This window comes from Lycium barbarum, chromosome 4 (genome assembly GCF_019175385.1).
Source record: "Lycium barbarum isolate Lr01 chromosome 4, ASM1917538v2, whole genome shotgun sequence".
NCBI classification, from domain to species: domain Eukaryota; kingdom Viridiplantae; phylum Streptophyta; class Magnoliopsida; order Solanales; family Solanaceae; genus Lycium; species Lycium barbarum.
The window spans coordinates 35,006,904-35,024,836 of NC_083340.1; the positions used below are offsets into that span (position 1 = coordinate 35,006,904).

At 32.8% G+C, this 17,933-nt stretch overlaps 2 protein-coding genes across 2 annotated transcripts; both read right to left on the bottom strand.

Moving 5' to 3' along the window:
- Positions 1 to 7,516: 7,516 nt before the first annotated feature.
- Positions 7,517 to 13,810, bottom strand: LOC132635856 (RNA polymerase sigma factor sigC-like). Its single transcript, XM_060352437.1, has 7 exons — positions 13,582 to 13,810; positions 10,800 to 10,957; positions 10,115 to 10,681; positions 9,795 to 10,025; positions 8,773 to 8,913; positions 8,467 to 8,667; positions 7,517 to 8,013 (listed from the first exon to the last, which is right to left on the bottom strand). Exons 1-7 carry the CDS (start codon positions 13,658 to 13,660, stop codon positions 7,735 to 7,737), a joined length of 1,656 nt encoding a protein of 551 aa, XP_060208420.1. The 5' UTR covers positions 13,661 to 13,810; the 3' UTR covers positions 7,517 to 7,734.
- Positions 13,811 to 14,841: 1,031 nt separating this feature from the next.
- On the bottom strand, positions 14,842 to 17,650 carry LOC132637406 (uncharacterized). Its single transcript, XM_060354494.1, has 2 exons — positions 17,381 to 17,650; positions 14,842 to 15,717 (listed from the first exon to the last, which is right to left on the bottom strand). Exons 1-2 carry the CDS (start codon positions 17,648 to 17,650, stop codon positions 14,842 to 14,844), a joined length of 1,146 nt encoding a protein of 381 aa, XP_060210477.1.
- Between the last annotated feature and the right edge of the window lie 283 nt (positions 17,651 to 17,933).

Consider the following 17,933-nt stretch of genomic DNA (forward strand, 5'->3'; position numbering starts at 1 on the left):
AAACTTTAGTTCAATAAAAACGAAAGTTTAACATGAGTAGTAATGAGGTTAGTAGACATAAATAAAGGTTGGTGGAAGTTAATGAGGTTGATAAATGATTGGTGGAAGTTAATGAGGTTGATAAATGGTTGGTGGGAGTAATTGTTAAAAATATCTACCAATTTATGGGTCTGTTTTTACAAAATATAAACTTATGGGTCAAATTTTATGTTTAAAATTTTTGAAACCATGGTTTGAAACCCCAAATCATGCGTTTTTTGATGATTTGGGGTTTCAAACCATGATTTGAAACCATAAGATGAAATGCACGTCCAAACGTTTGTTTCATCTCATGGTTTTATAATTTAAAAATGGGTTAAGACTCCTTAACCCATTTTTAAATTATAAAAATTCATTACGTAGGCAGAATTTTTCGATACTCCAAAATTCTTGTTCAAATTAATATTTTTCATGTTTTATAATAAAATAGGAATATTCAACGTATTATTTCAAGCTATAAGAATAACAAATAATATAACCATTCAAACTTTAAGTATGCTATAAGGTTTTCTTTGTTATATCAACTTCTTTTAAATTATTTTGACATTTTTCTATTGCTCAAAGCTGGAAGTTAAACATTTTACATAATGGAAGTGCTTGGATATAATTGAAACACATGAGATGTTATATAAATGCATGATGCATATAAATATTTGGATAATTTTTCTCAGGGAAAAAATCGTGTTGCATACTACTTTATAAAAATGAAAATATTTTTACAATTAGCTGTATATATGCTTTCTATAAATATAAGATGTTTATGTTAATTGTAATCCATTTATTTATAAAACTTAAACGAAATCAAATTATTACAAGTTCATCTCCAACAAAATAAAAATAGTAATCCTTTTTTTGATAATTGAAAATTTTATATATCAAAGAAAATTATTTACAATCAGTTATAAAATCTATAGTTAAGCACCGTGCATGCTTAGTTCTACACTTCTACTACCATTCAACTGTATCTTTTTACTGTCAACTTTAGACACAATTTTGCAATATTTTAAAAATTTTGTTCGAATTAATATTTTTCACATTTTGAAAATAAAATAGAAATATTCAAATGAGTTTTATAATTTAAAAATGGGTTAAGGGGTCTTATGTCCAAAAATTGATTGTTTTACTTTTTTGGAAATATGAGCATAGTTTGATGACCTTATTGTCTAATAAAACTGAAAAGTTACTTTAGTGAGACTTTTTTACAAGTTCAATGACCATTTGAGGAATTGACTTGGTATATAATTCACGGTTGGTATATAATTCACGGTTGGAAGAGATTTATTTATCCGTAGATATTTAAAAAGAGTTAGCGGATATCCATTGGATTATTTACTGCAGACAAGCTGTTCTTAACATCATCATTATGAACTGAGTTGGAAACATTTCGTTCCCCATATTTAAGAAAATTGAGATCAAATTGTACTACTTTTGACTCTTGGAAAGTAGTAATATATAACAAGTACCCTTGAACACAAAAATTAATTGAAAATGTGAGGTGAAAATATGATCTTATTGCTTAATTGTGTTAATTTATAACGAATTTTGTGTTCGGTTAGGTCATGAGCGGGTCGGATTTTTTTGGGTAGGGTCAAAATTTTATGTGGAATAATAAATAAAAGTCATGTGTTTAATTAATTTTTAATTAAATATCATATAATTGTGCCGTCAATGGAGGACAATTTTATACATGAAAATAACGTTAGAGACAAATTTGATCTAATAGGTGAAAGAATATTTTTTAGCCATTTCTAATACGCTAGGTGCACTTTTTATCCAATTTGGGGAAGGATTTGATCTAGTAGATGACGGAGGAATTTTTGAACAATTTCTAATGCACTAAGGGCTTGGTTGGTACGAAGGATAAGGAATAATTGATCTCAAGATTAAATTTGAGATGAGTTTATTCCACGCCTGGTTGGGATAAAATCGTGGTATAATAATCCCATGATTAGCTACTCCGAGATTGTAGTGTTATTTTTATCCTTGTAGAGAGTGGGATAACAATCCAGGGATAATTAATCCTATGATAACTTGTTCCCCAACCAAACGACCTCTAAGGATATTTTTGACCCTTTTCCGTATAACATATAAATATCCTCTTAATAATAAAAAAAAAAGTGTTTTTCATTTGCTATACTACTTTCTCTGTTTCTGCTGTCAATATTGATCAAAACAAACCCCACATCAAATTATCAAAATTAAAAATCTATTATCAATTTGGTTTGATCTAATCATTTGGTTCCATTTTTTTAATACTCCTAACGTTAAATTTTCTAACTCTAAAGATGTGTTTGGTATGAAGATTTTTTTTTTTTTTGAAAAGTAGTTTTAAATTTTTTCATGTTTGATTGGTTAATATGTGTTTACAAAAATAACTTTTTTAGGAAAATAAGTCTTTAAAAATCAAGAAAATAACTTTTCTAGTAGAAATAAGAAAAACAAATTCCATAAATGTTATTCCACGATTGTCTCCTCCTCATTCCCCAACCCTCCCTCAAGCCACCTCATGCCCACCCCAACCCCTCGCCTCGACCACCAACCACCTCATAGCTTTGCCTATATTATCTATTAATGCTCTTGGAATAAGATTTTCTTCTTACTTACCGAACACCAAAAATATGTTAAAGAACATTTATTTTATTTTTCATTAAAACTTTTTCTCCGAAAGATATTTTCCTCCATACCAAATACACCCTTAATTCAAAATGAAGCCCGTTTTATACAACGATGGGATCAAAATATTCCCGCCTCATATTATTGGCTTTTCCGTTTGGCAAAAATAATTACATTCGCTAACCAATATATATAAAAAAATATATACATTAATTATATAAAATAAAATATACATTTACTGGATGTTATTAAGTGGAGACTGTACGATGTAAAAATCCCTATATTAATTGACAATTGACATATCCATCTTGTCAGTACCTTTCTCCTGCAGCCTCTTAGCCATGATTTCTTTTCTTTATCGAATACTTATTACTACAATTGAAATGAATAATTGAGCAATAAACATTTTTCAATCTCCTAATCAATGACAAAACTCCACGAATTTGTGTCCATTTCTTTGTTCCAACAGTATATCAAGATAGTGTTTTCTGCATTTCTAATTTTCACAAATGTCACAAAAACATAAGAACTTCAATTCCTCTTTCACTTTAAATTAATTCAATTCAAATTTTCAACGTGTGATGGTGATACTCTTTTACACATGTCCTCATTCTTCAATTAACTGTCCTTGTTTCAAGAACAATTATGCTGTTTTTTCAAATGTCAAAGTTTTTAGCCAAAAGATAATGTCGACTATGATGCATGAATTATTTTCATGAATTAAATAAGTGTGCGTAGAAAAGGACGTTTTGGAATGGACTGGTTTCCATTCTAAATTTCTTTATGTTAAAGCCAAATTGTCATTTTAGCGGTTCGAATAAAGGACAATGTAGCATTGATATGAGATTGGAAGAAGAAATGGACTATAGCAATTTAAAGATAACATAATTGATGGAAAATGACAAAAGATTGATAGTTTGTCCGGATAATCCAAAATTGATGTTGCAATAAAGGTAAACTATTTTCAACTTGAGTTTTCAATCGACTTTAATTTTGTCGTTTGTTTTGGTTATTTTGATTTTTGGGGTTGTTACACCTTAAGCAAATAAAAGTTGAGTTATGAATTCTCTTCAATAGTTTTTGCATAATGTTTTTTCTAATATGATATGACGTTATAGATTGGTTTAATAAAATTTGCGAATTGAAATTCTATATTTGCTGCAAATTGAGAAAGAAATTATTTGAAACATCACAAAGTTGTATTTGAAATTATGAATACTTGCCTATTCTCAAGTGATTGATAGAATTTGATTATAATCTGATATGATTTGATTATAATCCCTTGTAATCTGGTTGTAATTAACATGATTAGGATTTCATTATAACTTGTACATTTTATCCTTTAAATGTTGTGGTGAATGGATAGAATTCTTCCATTTTAACTAAAAGTTTTGAGTTTGAGTTATGAAAATAAAAGAAATTTTTTAGTAGGGAGCGTTTCCCTCAAAGGGTCTTACGCGACGCAAATAGCAGCCCAAAAGTAGATTCTAGACACCAAATGAGAAATAAAAAAAAAGTTTATCTTTTATTTAATTTTATATATCCAAATATCCTTCTCACTTTCTTTTATTCTTTATCAATCATACCCCTTATCATGTAACAAAATCAAGTAATCGATAATCCTGATTCTTATTTTACTTTTTTAACATCGATGAGTTGATGATTTTTTGGCTATTGGTGTCATAATCACAAATAAATTCTCATGTAAGTTTAGAATCGATAAGAAAAATTGAATTTGAAGTGTATACTTCATCCAACAAGATGGACTAGGTATTGGTAAATTTGAATTGACAGGCTCAAATTTTACAATTTCACCCCTATCTATTATTACTATTAGAAAGATGAAGATTTGGCATTTTTAATTAAACACATAGGAGTTAGTCTTATCTTTTAGAAATTTCATTTAGAGCCTCTCATTTTTAGTGGATGAAACTTAAGTCCTTGTTTAAAGTGATCAAACTTTAGCCAAGACAAGTTACAGCTCAACTCCATTAACTTTCCTTTCAAGATACCCTGTGAAGTGATCATCGTATGGACCTTTTTTGACAACCTTACAAAAACCAAAGTACCAAATGGTACATCGAGATTAATTGTGATTACGACTTACTAGTTTTATGAATCTCTATCCATGAAATTTTCAAAAGAGAAATAAGACTGGGGATAATAGTATTTTTGGCCCCTCAATTATGGATAAATTTTGATTTTGATTCTTGCAATATATGACTCAACACGTTTAACCTTTCGTTAATCAAAATCTTTTGGATGCAGGGAAATGTATTATATTTAGACTATTTTTATAAAGTATATTACCCTCAAATATGTAGTAACAATACAAATTTATCATAATATATGTATAATTAAATGATGGAATGGTTAATGTTTCAAGAAATTTGTGATTATTCACAAACAAATAAATCAAAAGTGCACATTTCAAGCAGTGTTTTAAAAGGCGGGAGCGTAAGGCGAGGCATTTTACGTCTGCCTCAGCGAGGCGTAAGCCTCGTGGGACTTTAATTTTTAGTATTTCATAAAAGGATATAATTATAATAAATACTTTTAAATAGGTAAAATAGCGTAAAAATTTGAAGAAAACTATAAATACATGCTCCATCCCCACAAAAAAATTAATAAGAACAATCTATTATACACTACTTACAAGCACAAGTGACTGCTCGTTACTTTTTTGAGATAGTAGAAGACAAGATAAATAATTGGAAAAGAACATATATTAGGCATTCTAGCAATAAAAAAAGGTTGTGACTTTTAAATTTAATGTTTCGGTTTCTTTTTAAAATATTTGAGTAATTACTAGTTGACTTTTGAGAATTTGGGCATTATATTGAGGACTTATTTAACAAATTTTGTTTTAATTTGAAGTAAGTTTTCTGGGCTTACGCCCCAACAAAACAAACTCGCCCCAAACGCCTAGACGTACGCCTCGAATTGCTGGGCGTACGCCTTTTGAGACTTTCGCCTCGAATCATAACCCCGGGACATTTTTGATACGCCCCGCCCCAAGACTCGCCCCGAAAACGCATTTTAAAACACTGATTTCAAGTAATTGAAGGTTTTAGACATCACAAAGACCAAAATAAAAATTTATTAATTAACTAAGGGATCAAAGCTATTAACTCTAAAAGATAAGAGTTTCCATATCTAGGCCACCACTCTTTAGGGAAATGGCTCAAGATAAAATAAAGTAAATTGTGCTATATAGCTCATTCATCTTTAAAAGAGAAAGAAGATGAAAGAAATAAGTGGAAATCTGGAAGGTTTTTTAATGGAATATTATTAGATATGAATAAGACTTAGGGAGATAACAAAGTTTAGAGAAGGAGAGGGGAGCAAGCTTCTAATTTTTCTAAAACATTGTCAATTTTCGTAGTATCAAATGCATATATTGTGGAAATACAATAATTATATCTTTCTCGGTCTTTTTGGCTAATATCAAACAAATATGACAATTTCTAATCAAACTTTTTGTCTTTGATCTTCATAATTTTTTTTTTAAAAAAAGGTATAGATCCTTTTTCTTAAATGATTTTTCTTTTTTGTAGTCTTATAACATTAATTTTAGCATTTTGATCAAGTTTGGTTAGCGGTTCATCAGTAGGCAGATTTATAAAACTTAAGTACTGAATATTATAAATAATACTTTCTCCATCTCAAATATTAGTCACTTTGACAAACTATTTTTTTTTTTAAAATACTTAGTGGTTTAAGAAAATAAAAGCATTTTGTTTAAAATTCGCTTCTACCACTTCAATTAATGAAGTAAGATAATTCAGAAAGAGATAAATATTATACTAAATAAATACTCTTATGATTAAGCCTATAAATACTATTTTAAGGAATGTAAAACTTTAAAACATCAATAATATAACTGGAAGATAATATATAGTTGCTCGTCAAATCATGATTTTTTTGAGATAATGATGGAAAGAACACTTGAACTATCACTTTTTTACGAGTTTCATACCCCAACTATAAGTTTTTCCCACTTTCTACCTAGCCTATCACCATATATGTATTAAAAAATACCTCGAAATTGACTAGACCAATTACGAGTTGTTCTCTTTCCTACTTGAATTATCACTGTCTACTCAACTAGGTGTGTTTTAATAAACAGATGGTGATAGTTCATGTAAAAAAAGCGAACAACTTGATAGTCGGGATGTGAAACTCGCGGAAAAGTGATAATTTATAATTTTGACAATCAACTCTTTTTTCTTTGTTTAAATTTGATGGAAACAGCATGGTTTTGGATAGAGGAACAGCATGAATAGTGAGTAATCCAAGATTGTCTCCTTCTCCTTGATTTCATCTGGAACAATATCTAGAAGCAATCATTCTATCAAATGGATGGATGAATTTAGAAGAACGCAAAAAAGAATTCTATACAAAGAGCCATTATTATATTGTAAAGTGAGTAAAATCAGGATTACATGTACGTTGACATCAGATTCGGTGCCATTAAGTGATATCACTAGTGTACAAATTGCTGATTGTCCAGTTGAGGTACAAAACCATTTGATATTTTATATGTAGAAATCATCTCTGAGTTGAATGCATAGAAAAGGCTGGTGGGAGTTTATTGAGTCACTGTAAATGTCTATGACTCAAATTTACTGACTTGTTTGTCCACTAGTTACCATCTAAAACCAGGTTCAGGTTGTTGGCCAGATTGGCATTTATGGCACAAAAAACATGTAACATAATGCAAACGAATTTCACATTTGTTACTGAGTTGATGCCACACTGTAAAATAAAAAAAATCACATTTGTTCACAATTGCTCTGCTTACCTTTTTGTTTTCTGCCAAGTTTGGTTGCTATGATGTAAATGTCTAACTTGTTACATATCAGACAGTGGAATGTCATCATGAGTATCTAATTTATGGATCAAATTCATACTAGGAGTAATTTTATTCATCACACGTCTTTAAACTTTACAAGATGCAAAACAATACACTGTTTCAATGGTATATGACTAGTCTATACAAAAGAAGTATGCAAAAAAAAAAATTACTTGGAGATCAAGTTTACGAGCTGGTAAACACAAATGTTTATGCAATGTCTAGAACTACATAGAGTAATGAGTTAAATGTTGGAAACAATCCGCGCTTCTCAATTTTGTGAGAGCTCTTCGTTCTATTCTCCTAATCCACTCTTTACTAACTCCATAAAGCCGCCCAATCTCCTCGAGTGACTTGCGTTGATGAGTTTCAAGACCAAACCTAAAATATATTACTTGCTGCTCTTTTGGATCTAAGCTTTCCAAAAGAGCATACATGTTGTCTATTATGTCTTCCCTCATGACAGTTTCCTCTGGGCTTGTAATTGTTTTATCTGCTGTGAGTTCCTGCCAAGCAATGAGTCAATTGTATTAAGATACTTTTTCAGAAAAAAGTGATGTCCAAAATTAAAATGGTAGCAGGGAAAGCCTAGTTGTTAGAGAGAATATTTTATCGAGTGCTTAAGGTACATTTCTACTTTCCCCAAACAAAGATATGATGCGAGAAGAAACGGGGTTATTCACGTTCTCCAAGCTTTCATATCACTACGTCATACTTTTGAAATATATACGGGTGTATTTCTCAAAGAGATCATAACTCAAGCTAGAAAGGTATTTCCTTGATTAGAGTTCCAACCGATATAGTCTGAAATCAAGTCTTAGCTTACAATAACAAAAAGACTATGCCTCAATTCCAAACTAGTATGGAGTTTCAAGCTCCGAAATCAACGAAGATAAGCACAACCATATAAAAGGAAAAAATATAAAAAAAAAGGAAGAGAGAGGATTACGGTTTTTTACCAAAACTTTTGCACTGATGCAATGTCCAACTTTCTGATCAATTGAACCAACAACTCTCAGGCATTTACTAGCCATTGCAATCCTAGCTGTGGATAGACCCGTGAACTTGGCAATTTCATTATCATCCGGAAATTTTCCATGGCTCCTACTGAGAGTTTTTCGAGCTTTATGTATTTGATTTATTACTTTGCATATAGTGAACTGCATGCATACATTGAAAAAGAAAGAGGGATATATAAAGTTTTGTTATACCTAGATGAAACTGAAAGAAGATGAGTAAAATATCCCAGGGAGAAAATTACATACGGGAATTCGAACCCCTCTAGCATGCTGTGCCACCAATTTTGACAATGATTTTCTTATCCAGTACTGAACGTAAGTTGAGAATTTGTATCCCCTAGTGTGGTCAAATCTTACAGCACCTTGTAGAACACCCATGTTTCCAGCCTGTAGCAACATGATTGAAAGGAAAAAATAAATATTTCAGCTAATATGACATCCGAAATGGAAAGATAGCGTCCAGCATATAGTAGTTTTCCTCTTTAACCCAGTCTAACTAGTTAGTCATATATTCATATCTAGAAGTAGGTATATAATTAGGTTTTATTGAAATATGCTAGCAGTTGAATATAATTAACAATTATCTCTGTAAAGTTCCATATCCTGATTTAATATTGAATTTCTTGCTTTTATTCTTTACTATGTGCAAGCAACATGATGCAATAGAGTTGCATCACAAGAGCAAAGTGAATTTCCAACACATGTTGGAGCTCTTAGGGTGTGTTTGGTATGGAGGAAAACATTTTCCGGAAAATGTTTTCTAATTTTCATAGGAAAACAAGTTCCTTAAAAATGAGGAAGATAACTTCCATAATGAAAGTAGGGAAAACAAGTTCCATGAGTGACTTTCAAGTTCATTGTCTCCTCCCTCCCCACCCAACGCCCCAATCCCCCCCCTCCCCCCGGCCGCCCATGAACCCCCACTCCCCACCCCATCCCACTTCCATAGTGTTTTGCTAGATTACATATAAATGCTCTTGGGATGCTATTTTTTTGCTTATGTACCAAACACTAGAACATAAGTAACGAACCCACTTGTTTTCCCAGAAAACATTTTCCAGGAAGAACAATTTCCTTCATACCAAACACACCCTTAAAGGCGATTCAGATGGTAACTTTGCACATCCATGCCTAAAGTTCTACCTCTGAAAATGATTTTAAAAAATACTGGATTTCAAGCATTAGGGTGTAATTGTGCTACTACCTCTATGCCTAAAGTGGGATAACAGAGTTAATAAAGGCATTCCACTAAGACATGGTTCACTAACCTGAATTAAGTCTTCAAATGCCACACCAAGCCCCCGGTAGTTTCTTGCCAGATATAAGACTAAGGAGCGTGTACTTTTCAGAAGCTCATCCCTGCAATACCAACCAAAATGCAAGCGCTGCTGCAACTCCTTCTGTTCAATCCCAGCAGCTTCTGCCCAACTACTGAAAGTAGCTACTCGACCAGTTTCTTCTTCAAGGATTGACCTGATTCTTTCTAATTCTGCCACCAACTGTTTTATAGAAAAGAATCAAATTAATACGTGCTTCAAATGTTTAAGAACTGTAATACAATATCTCTTAATAAAAAACTGGAGACAACCTTAACACCTCTTGACATTTCTGCCTCATTCTTAGCAATTTTCTGTCTTTTATTTCTAGAGGCAGCATGTGTTCTTTTCCCAGAATAAAACTTCGGCTGTTGCAAATCCTCCTGGATATTTTTGGTATGTGTCTGCACTGTAATAATGTCATTGGCATTTCTGGATGCTCTATTTCTTCTTGACTTCCGTTCTTGCTTTTTCCTAGAACGTACGACATCCTTATCCCCATTTCCAACAAGGTCGTCTTTTTCAATTTCTTCAATAAGCTCCCTTGGCTCAAGCACTTTAGGAAAAGTAGAAGAATGATGTGTCCTTGAGAGACAAGTATGAAAGAATTCTAAAGCTCCAAGCTTTTCTAGTTGCACCAGAATATCTTTTTCTAATCTTGACATCTCTGAATCAGCAAACATGTTTTCCAGCAGATCAAGATTTTTCATCAGTAAACTAAAATGAAGAGATTTGGTTGAGTTAAAATATGTTGGTTTCTCCTCGTCAGGCAATATCCCAATCTTATGATTGCCAATATCTCCATATATATTGCTAGGGGACCCTCTGCCGATTCGCATCTGACGAAAGAGAGAGAGAGAGCACATGTAAGTAATGACATGCAAATTAGATAACAGACTAATGGCAAAAAAGATAGCCCTTAAGGCAGGCTTTACTTCTAACAAGAGAAGGAAAAACCTTTATTTCTGTAGTTACTGATGTATCACTAGTCCAAAGCTGGGGATCAGATAAGCAAGTCCGTACTCTGAAAGGATCACTATGTGAAGGTTCACAGTCCCCGTTGATAAAAGGCTTGAGAGACCTAGCTGGATCGAATAAAGCCTCCCTTCCTTTGACTGTATATACAGATGAAGTGTAATTAACAGAAAAGTCGTGTCAATGAAAAAATGAAAAATGACTTGATTAACTGCTGAAGACTAATTCAAAGATGGAGTAGGAAACCTAAATTGTTTAGGATTTGGTATTTCTTAGTTTCTTTAATTATTGTCTAAATAGGTTTTGTACTCAAATTCATATGGAAACAGGTTTTCTTGTTTCTAGTCAAAGTAGGTTTCGTACTATTATAAATATAGGCATTGCTAGTTATTTTCGTTGTGAGAAGAACATTGAGAGATGTGTTGAGATTTATGAGTGAATTATTTTGGGGTGATTGTATCCTTCACTAACTAACTCTGTTTCTGATTAAGGAGCCATTACACAATGGTTTGGCTTAGATCCATCACAAACAATACAATTAAAATGACATGTTCAGGTGTGTTTAGTTCAGATGCATGTCGGACCAGACTGAAGGAATATTTCGTGAAGTTATATAACTGAATTGCAACATTTCTTCAAGACGGTATCTGCAGCTTGTTGTTTAAAGCGGAAACAAAATTCCAAATTACTTTAAGCATAAAAAAATTTCAAGTTTTCATATCTTACTATCAGTCAAATCTCTGATAGTTAGCGAGGAACTAGGATAAAAGGATGGCTTGGTTCCCAGAACCATAAAAGTTACTTACGTTGACAAGGACAATTGTATTTGGTGTGAACATGAGATGTTAAAAGGACAAGAAGATCAATTTGTTTACAGAAAAATAATGGGGGAGCAAGTTGTTTTGGATTATATCCAACTACAACAAAGCGTGAGGTAATATGATGCACCTGGAGTACTTCTCAATAAATCATTAGTGAAGTCTTAAATATTCTTTTCTGAATTCTCTCAAAGTTAAGATATATGCATTATGTCAGGATAGGAACAGTGAAAAATCCGCTCAAGTTAACTATAAAATTGGTTTCATTTAATCAATATTGTCTTGTTATCACATATTACACTATAACAATGACACCTATCTAGTAGCACCCAATGGAATTCATCATTCAATCAGAGCAAAAAGAATAGAAACAAGAGTGGACGTTCATTATAAGTCATGTTGATCGATTAGGTAAATCCGTAAAGGCAAGAAACTTTTATTGGTTGCACGTAACAGCTTGCCGGGAAAATACTGTTGAAGCAGCAGATAAGAATCATAAAGCATCAGCACGCTAACAGAACTGGGGTATAATTTGAGTATGGTAACACTCTCTGAAATGAGGGCAGGATAGTTACATAAATTGTCAGAAATAATCTCTGACATTAATTTCACGTTAATAATCTGGTGTCAAGTCGCAATTTTTGGCATTTGTATTAGTTACATCCTCATTAGTTATGTGATCCTTATACCAAATTTGACAAAGAATATCAAACATGTATTAGCAATACTTGCATAAGAAACACATGACAAAACACCTCCATGTATTACTTTTTAAGTTAACAATCTCCTTCTTTTAGAATGACAAACATGTCTAAACTTCCACTAGATCAGAACGAGAACCCTCCTATGTCCTTTTGGTGTTGAGTGGATGGAGAAAAGGTGGATTGGTTGCACCCACAGCATTCAGCTCGACGTGTATATCTATATTTATACTATGTTCGTGCTAATTGTCACAAAAGACTAGTGGATGTAATGGTCACACCCACCGATTTTAAAATCTTGGATCCACCTCCCACACTCCACATGAGGAGAGAGTGTGCAGAGGGGAAGTGTTTCCATATACTGTAAGATCTTATCCAACTCACTAGAAGAGGATAACTATGCAAGTCATACATTCTTGTTAGTAAGCTCAATTGTGTGATCAAAACACCGAGGAACAATAAAGCAACTAATCACATATTATATACAGTTCTTGATCATGCTTAACATAATGAAACAACAACAACAAACCCAATGTAATCCCACAAGTGGGGTCTGGGGAAGGTAGGATGTACATAGACCTTACCCCTAATGAAACAAGACACGAAATTGAAGACAAATAATTCTGAATCAAATAATTCAACACCCCTAATGAAACAAGACATGGAATTGAAGACAAATACCCCTAATGAAACAAGACATGGAATTGAAGCCAAATAATTCTGAATCAAATAATTCAACACCAAACAGCTAGGCTTTAACAAATGATCACAATTCACAACAATGATTGATCAATCCAGAATATTTATTAAAAAAGATTCTAATAAAGCTAGAATCTTTATTAAAAAAGAAAGATACAATCTTTAGCATAAATTGATGTACTCAAAACAGTGCACAAAGGAAGCAAAAAAGAAAAGGGCTAAATGGGCATTGAACTAAATTGTGTGACCAAAACACAGAGGAACCATAAAGCAACTAATCACGTATTATGCACAGTTCTTGATCATGCTTAACATTTATGAAACAAGACATGAAGCAATTCAACACTAAACAGCCAGGTTTTAACAAATGATAGCAACAATGATTGATTAATCAGCACATTTCCTCTCCTCTATAGGGGCATTTTGCCTCAAAATGAGCTAGAATTTTTATTAATAAAAAAAACTCTAACCTTTAGCACAAATTGATGTACTCAGAACAGTAAAATAAAGAAAAGAAGAGTGGAAAATGGGCAGTCAACTACTCACAAGAATGTGAAGAAGGCCATGATGATGATGAGTTGGAGGAGAAAGAGAAACCCCATTTAAGGTTCAGCCTAAAACCCATTTGGCAGAAGGTTTGAAGGGGGAGTCTTGGATGCAAGACAAATAGTGTACTTGGAGTTGGATATACAGGTGTTGTCAGACCTGAGCCACTGGTTTCCCATCATTTGTTTTGTGCTGGCTCTTACTTCCTTCACCAGTTCCCTTCGTTATATCCACAATTTCCATTTCTCTCCAAAAAAGTTTTTTTTTTTTTTTTTAGATATTTTGTAGTTTTGTCTTTTTGACTTTTGAATTTCTCTTTTAATCACTTATGCATCAACATGCTTCGTAAGTTGGATACTGACAATATATACTTTGTCACATATACTAATTAATTAACAAAAATAATGTCTTGATTTAGAGATTGATGATATCACTTTAGAAAGTTTATCATTTTTTTATGTTTAAATCCTGCAAGTAAATTTTGCATCCGAATGAAATAAGTTTGAGCAAAAATCTAAAAAACTTACATTCGTAGTTATGTGCATTTCAATTTGTAAATAGTATTTTGAATTGATGATATCACTTTAGAAATTTGTAAATTATTGAATTGATGTTGAGATAATATTTTAGCAAATTTCAATTTGTAAATAGTATGGGCAGAAAATGTCTTGAAGTAGACCAAAAGAACTATGGCTTCAAGAGTGTGAACTAGCACTATGAATAATATTGGTATTCATATTATCTGTCACACAACCCATCGTTTATAGTAATTGGTGGTCGCAACTCATATTTTATATTTTATTAACCCGCTCAACGTGTTCTATTTAAATAGGTAAGATGAGTGATATTGTCATATTAAATGGATAAAATTTGGGCTTCAACCCATATTTAACCCTAAAAAATATGGGTTAAGTACGAGTAAATATAAGTTCCTTACACATGGCTTTTTTTCTAGATAATTTAGGCCTTAAGGAGGCGTGGCCTTTTATTTCATCAACAAAAGATGTACAAAAGGCAGAGGTTAAAGCAATAAGCAAACCTTTGCAGAGTTACATAAGCCCATCTGCTTACTGTAGCCAGCAAAACAGAGAGTAAACTTCTCAACTCTAAAAAACAATTTACAACAAAAGAAGCTTTATACAAGTATGTTCCTCCTCTGTTTATGCCTTATGGAGGCCGTATTCTCTTTGTCGAATGAGTATGCCGCTGCAGCTTGATTAAGCAGATGCTTGCTATCATAGAATTGTTCTTCATCTTCTTTTATGCTCCATTTGGCCAATGCATCCGCAACTTGATTCGCTTCTCTATAACAATGTTGGTTGTCTCATCGAGCATCTCTTTAATAATATCAATGGAATCCTGAAGTTGCCAGGCTATCTTGCTCTTACCCTTCACCATATTGATAATGATCAGGGAGTCACTTTCCAGAATAATATTTTGAAGACTTTGTGAGGTACACCATTGTAAACCATAAATTATAGCTTTTGCTTCCCCAATGTTACTGCTTCCTTTTGCCAAGTTTTTAGCATATGACATAATGATCTGACCATTACTATCTCTGATAATACCTCCTGCTCCAATAGAATCATTATTGCTATGTCTGCCATCAGTGTTGAGCTTTGTCCATCCCATAGGAGGTTTGATCCATCTCACTATAATGCATTCAATTTTGTGAGAACTGTTTATAATTTTTTTGCTAAGATCTTGCCACTTCCAAATCCATTGAGTAGTAGACATTGTCTTAGAGATTATCCATTTTATATGATGAAATGCCTGGTAAATGCTCCTGGATTTTGAAACTTTTGTCTTATCATATCTATTAACACATCTAGCTTTCCATATTTTCCACCAGATAATAATAGGAATTGTTTTGAGCATATCTTTATATAGAGCATTCTTAGGCTTTACGGTCCACCACTTTATTATCAAAGTCTTGATGGTACCTGGCTTCCAAGGAATTCCAAGTGGAATTCCAAAGTAGTTCCACATTTTTCTAGCCAATTCTCCATCAAGGAATGTGTGGTGAATAGTTTCATCTTTGGCTTCAGTGCAACAACAACATTTGGTATCAACTTCAATGCCATATCTGCTAATATTATTATCAAAAGGGAGCTTGTTCTTGTTCTTAAGCATTTTCTAGATCAAGAAAGACATTTTGAAAGGAATAGACTTGTGCCAAATGTTATAAAGGAACTGATCTGGTTCTTGAGACTGCTGATAACGTCCAAATACACTCCTCAAAGAGAAAGTGTACACGGTCGTATGCAATATATTTACCCAACTATGAGTCGGGGTCGATCCCACAGGGAACAATATGCTAGGCGATTAAGAAAGTAAGGAACTTTCACCAACTACGCTAAAGCCAAACGATGGATAATATTTAGGTTTTTGAGAAATATTATAACTAATGCGGAAATGTAAACTAACCTAGAAAGCGAGTAAAATGATCAATGGCCACAAGTTTGGATACAAAGGAAATTACACTCAAGTAACGATCCAATGTATTTCACGATTTTACAACTAAGAACGGGTTTGTGTCAATAGATAATGATATCTAAAATCTCATTGAAAGTCTTCCAACCAAATCAATGAATTTCACTCTAAGCTTTTCCAAGCCTTAGAGTGTGATATTAGGCACAATCAATCTAACCTCAAGTAACTATCCTCTTCCGAGCTCAAGTTATTAGATGAGTTTAATGACCCAAATTCTTGTTAATTAATCTTTCCCAACCTAGATTTCCTTTTCCAAGCTCAATCTAAGTAAATGGGTGAGTCCTAGGGTTAGCTAATCCCTTTGGAAACATTCAAGAACGAGATTAATTAAATCAACAAAGACCCACTTCAATAGCAATAAGAACCATTCAATACATAAGCACAACAAGAGTTTCAAACCAAACTTTAATCAAGAATACTTACATAAACGAGATTCAAGTTATGGAATAGAAAGCTACACACTTAGATATACAATACAAAGCAAGGAATTGAAGAAATGAATTAAAGGCTTAAGAAATACTCAACCAAATCTTCAAATCTTCAACCCCAAAGTGTGTTGTAAATACTAGTCTCCAAACTTGATGAAAAACTGCCAAAGATAGAAAATGTTTTGCTCTATTTTGTTCCATTTTGGTCCATTTTGATCCATTTTGCTCTTTTATGCTCTTCGGGCATCTTTTCCTACAAAACAACATAAAAACACAAAAAGTAACAACAAAAGTGCTTAAGGAGTCACAAAAGCTTAAGGAATTAGCGTCGAATATCGCGTAATTTCACGACTCATCAACACCCCCAACTTAAAGTCTTTGCTTGTCCTCAAGCAAACTAAAACAAAAATCTCAATGAGGATCCATTTTAAGCACAAAAGCATGACTTTGGTTGGTACCAACAATTAGGCTACAAGCATGTGAAGCTTCAACCAAATAACTCCCTCATTCAAAATACAATTTCAAGAATGCAATAGAGATTTAAAATAATCAAGCAAAGAAAACAACTACACTAATATTTACGAATTTGGACCAAAGCAAGCAAGCGCACAATCCCAAACCTATTGACTTTCTTTTCACTTGGTATCTTCCGATCACTCATTTCAGCTACTTGGCTTGTTTTGCTCTATTTTGTTCCATTTTGGTCCATTTTGATCCATTTTGCTCTTTTATGCTCTTCGGGCATCTTTTCCTACAAAACAACATAAAAACACAAAAAGTAACAACAAAAGTGCTTAAGGAGTCACAAAAGCTTAAGGAATTAGCGTCGAATATCGCGTAATTTCACGACTCATCAACTGCCTATTGATTCCCCATGCCGAAGATGTAGTAAACTTTCCATTTGTAGTAGGCATCCATATTGGGAAGTGAGGCTTATTTTGATCACCAATAGCTAAGCTAAGAATAGTTTTAGCAAGGTATTCTGGTAGTTGTAAATGAGCAATATTCCAAGAACCATCAACAATCAAATCTTTAGCAAGTTGAAACTTGTTGATGTCATTGTGAGAGATTACCATAGCCAAAGCCCCCCAACCTGTCCAGTTATCCCACCACAAACTCGAGGAACCCGAATTTACTTTCCACGTCATTTGTTCCTCCACTTTGTCCTTAACATCCAAAATTAAGGGTGTCAATGGTACGGTTCGGGCGGTTATTTTATAAAATTTATATCATACCAATTTTTCGGTTATTTGATTTTGTAGAATAAAAAAAATTAGACAATTTTTACTATTTAAAGGGTAATGAATCAAGAAACATGAAAGATGACAAGAATAAAGAGTGATCCCACTATTTTACGATAGTGTAAACAATGTTAAGCAAAGACAAAAGTATAAGTTAGATCGCACGAGGGGGCAAAAATTAACCAAGATG

Coding starts and splice junctions, on each gene's coding strand:
- LOC132637406 (XM_060354494.1), bottom strand. CDS start 17,650: ATGACGTGGAAAGTAAATTCGGGTTCCTCGAGTTTGTGGTGGGATAAC. Junction 15,718..17,380: donor GAAAGTTTACTACATCTTCG/GCATGGGGAATC, acceptor TTCTTGATCTAG/AAAATGCTTAAGAACAAGAA.
- LOC132635856 (XM_060352437.1), bottom strand. CDS start 13,660: ATGGGTTTTAGGCTGAACCTTAAATGGGGTTTCTCTTTCTCCTCCAAC. Junction 10,026..10,114: donor AAATGTCAAGAGGTGTTAAG/GTTGTCTCCAGT, acceptor TCTATAAAACAG/TTGGTGGCAGAATTAGAAAG. Junction 8,668..8,772: donor CTAGAGGGGTTCGAATTCCC/GTATGTAATTTT, acceptor GTATGCATGCAG/TTCACTATATGCAAAGTAAT.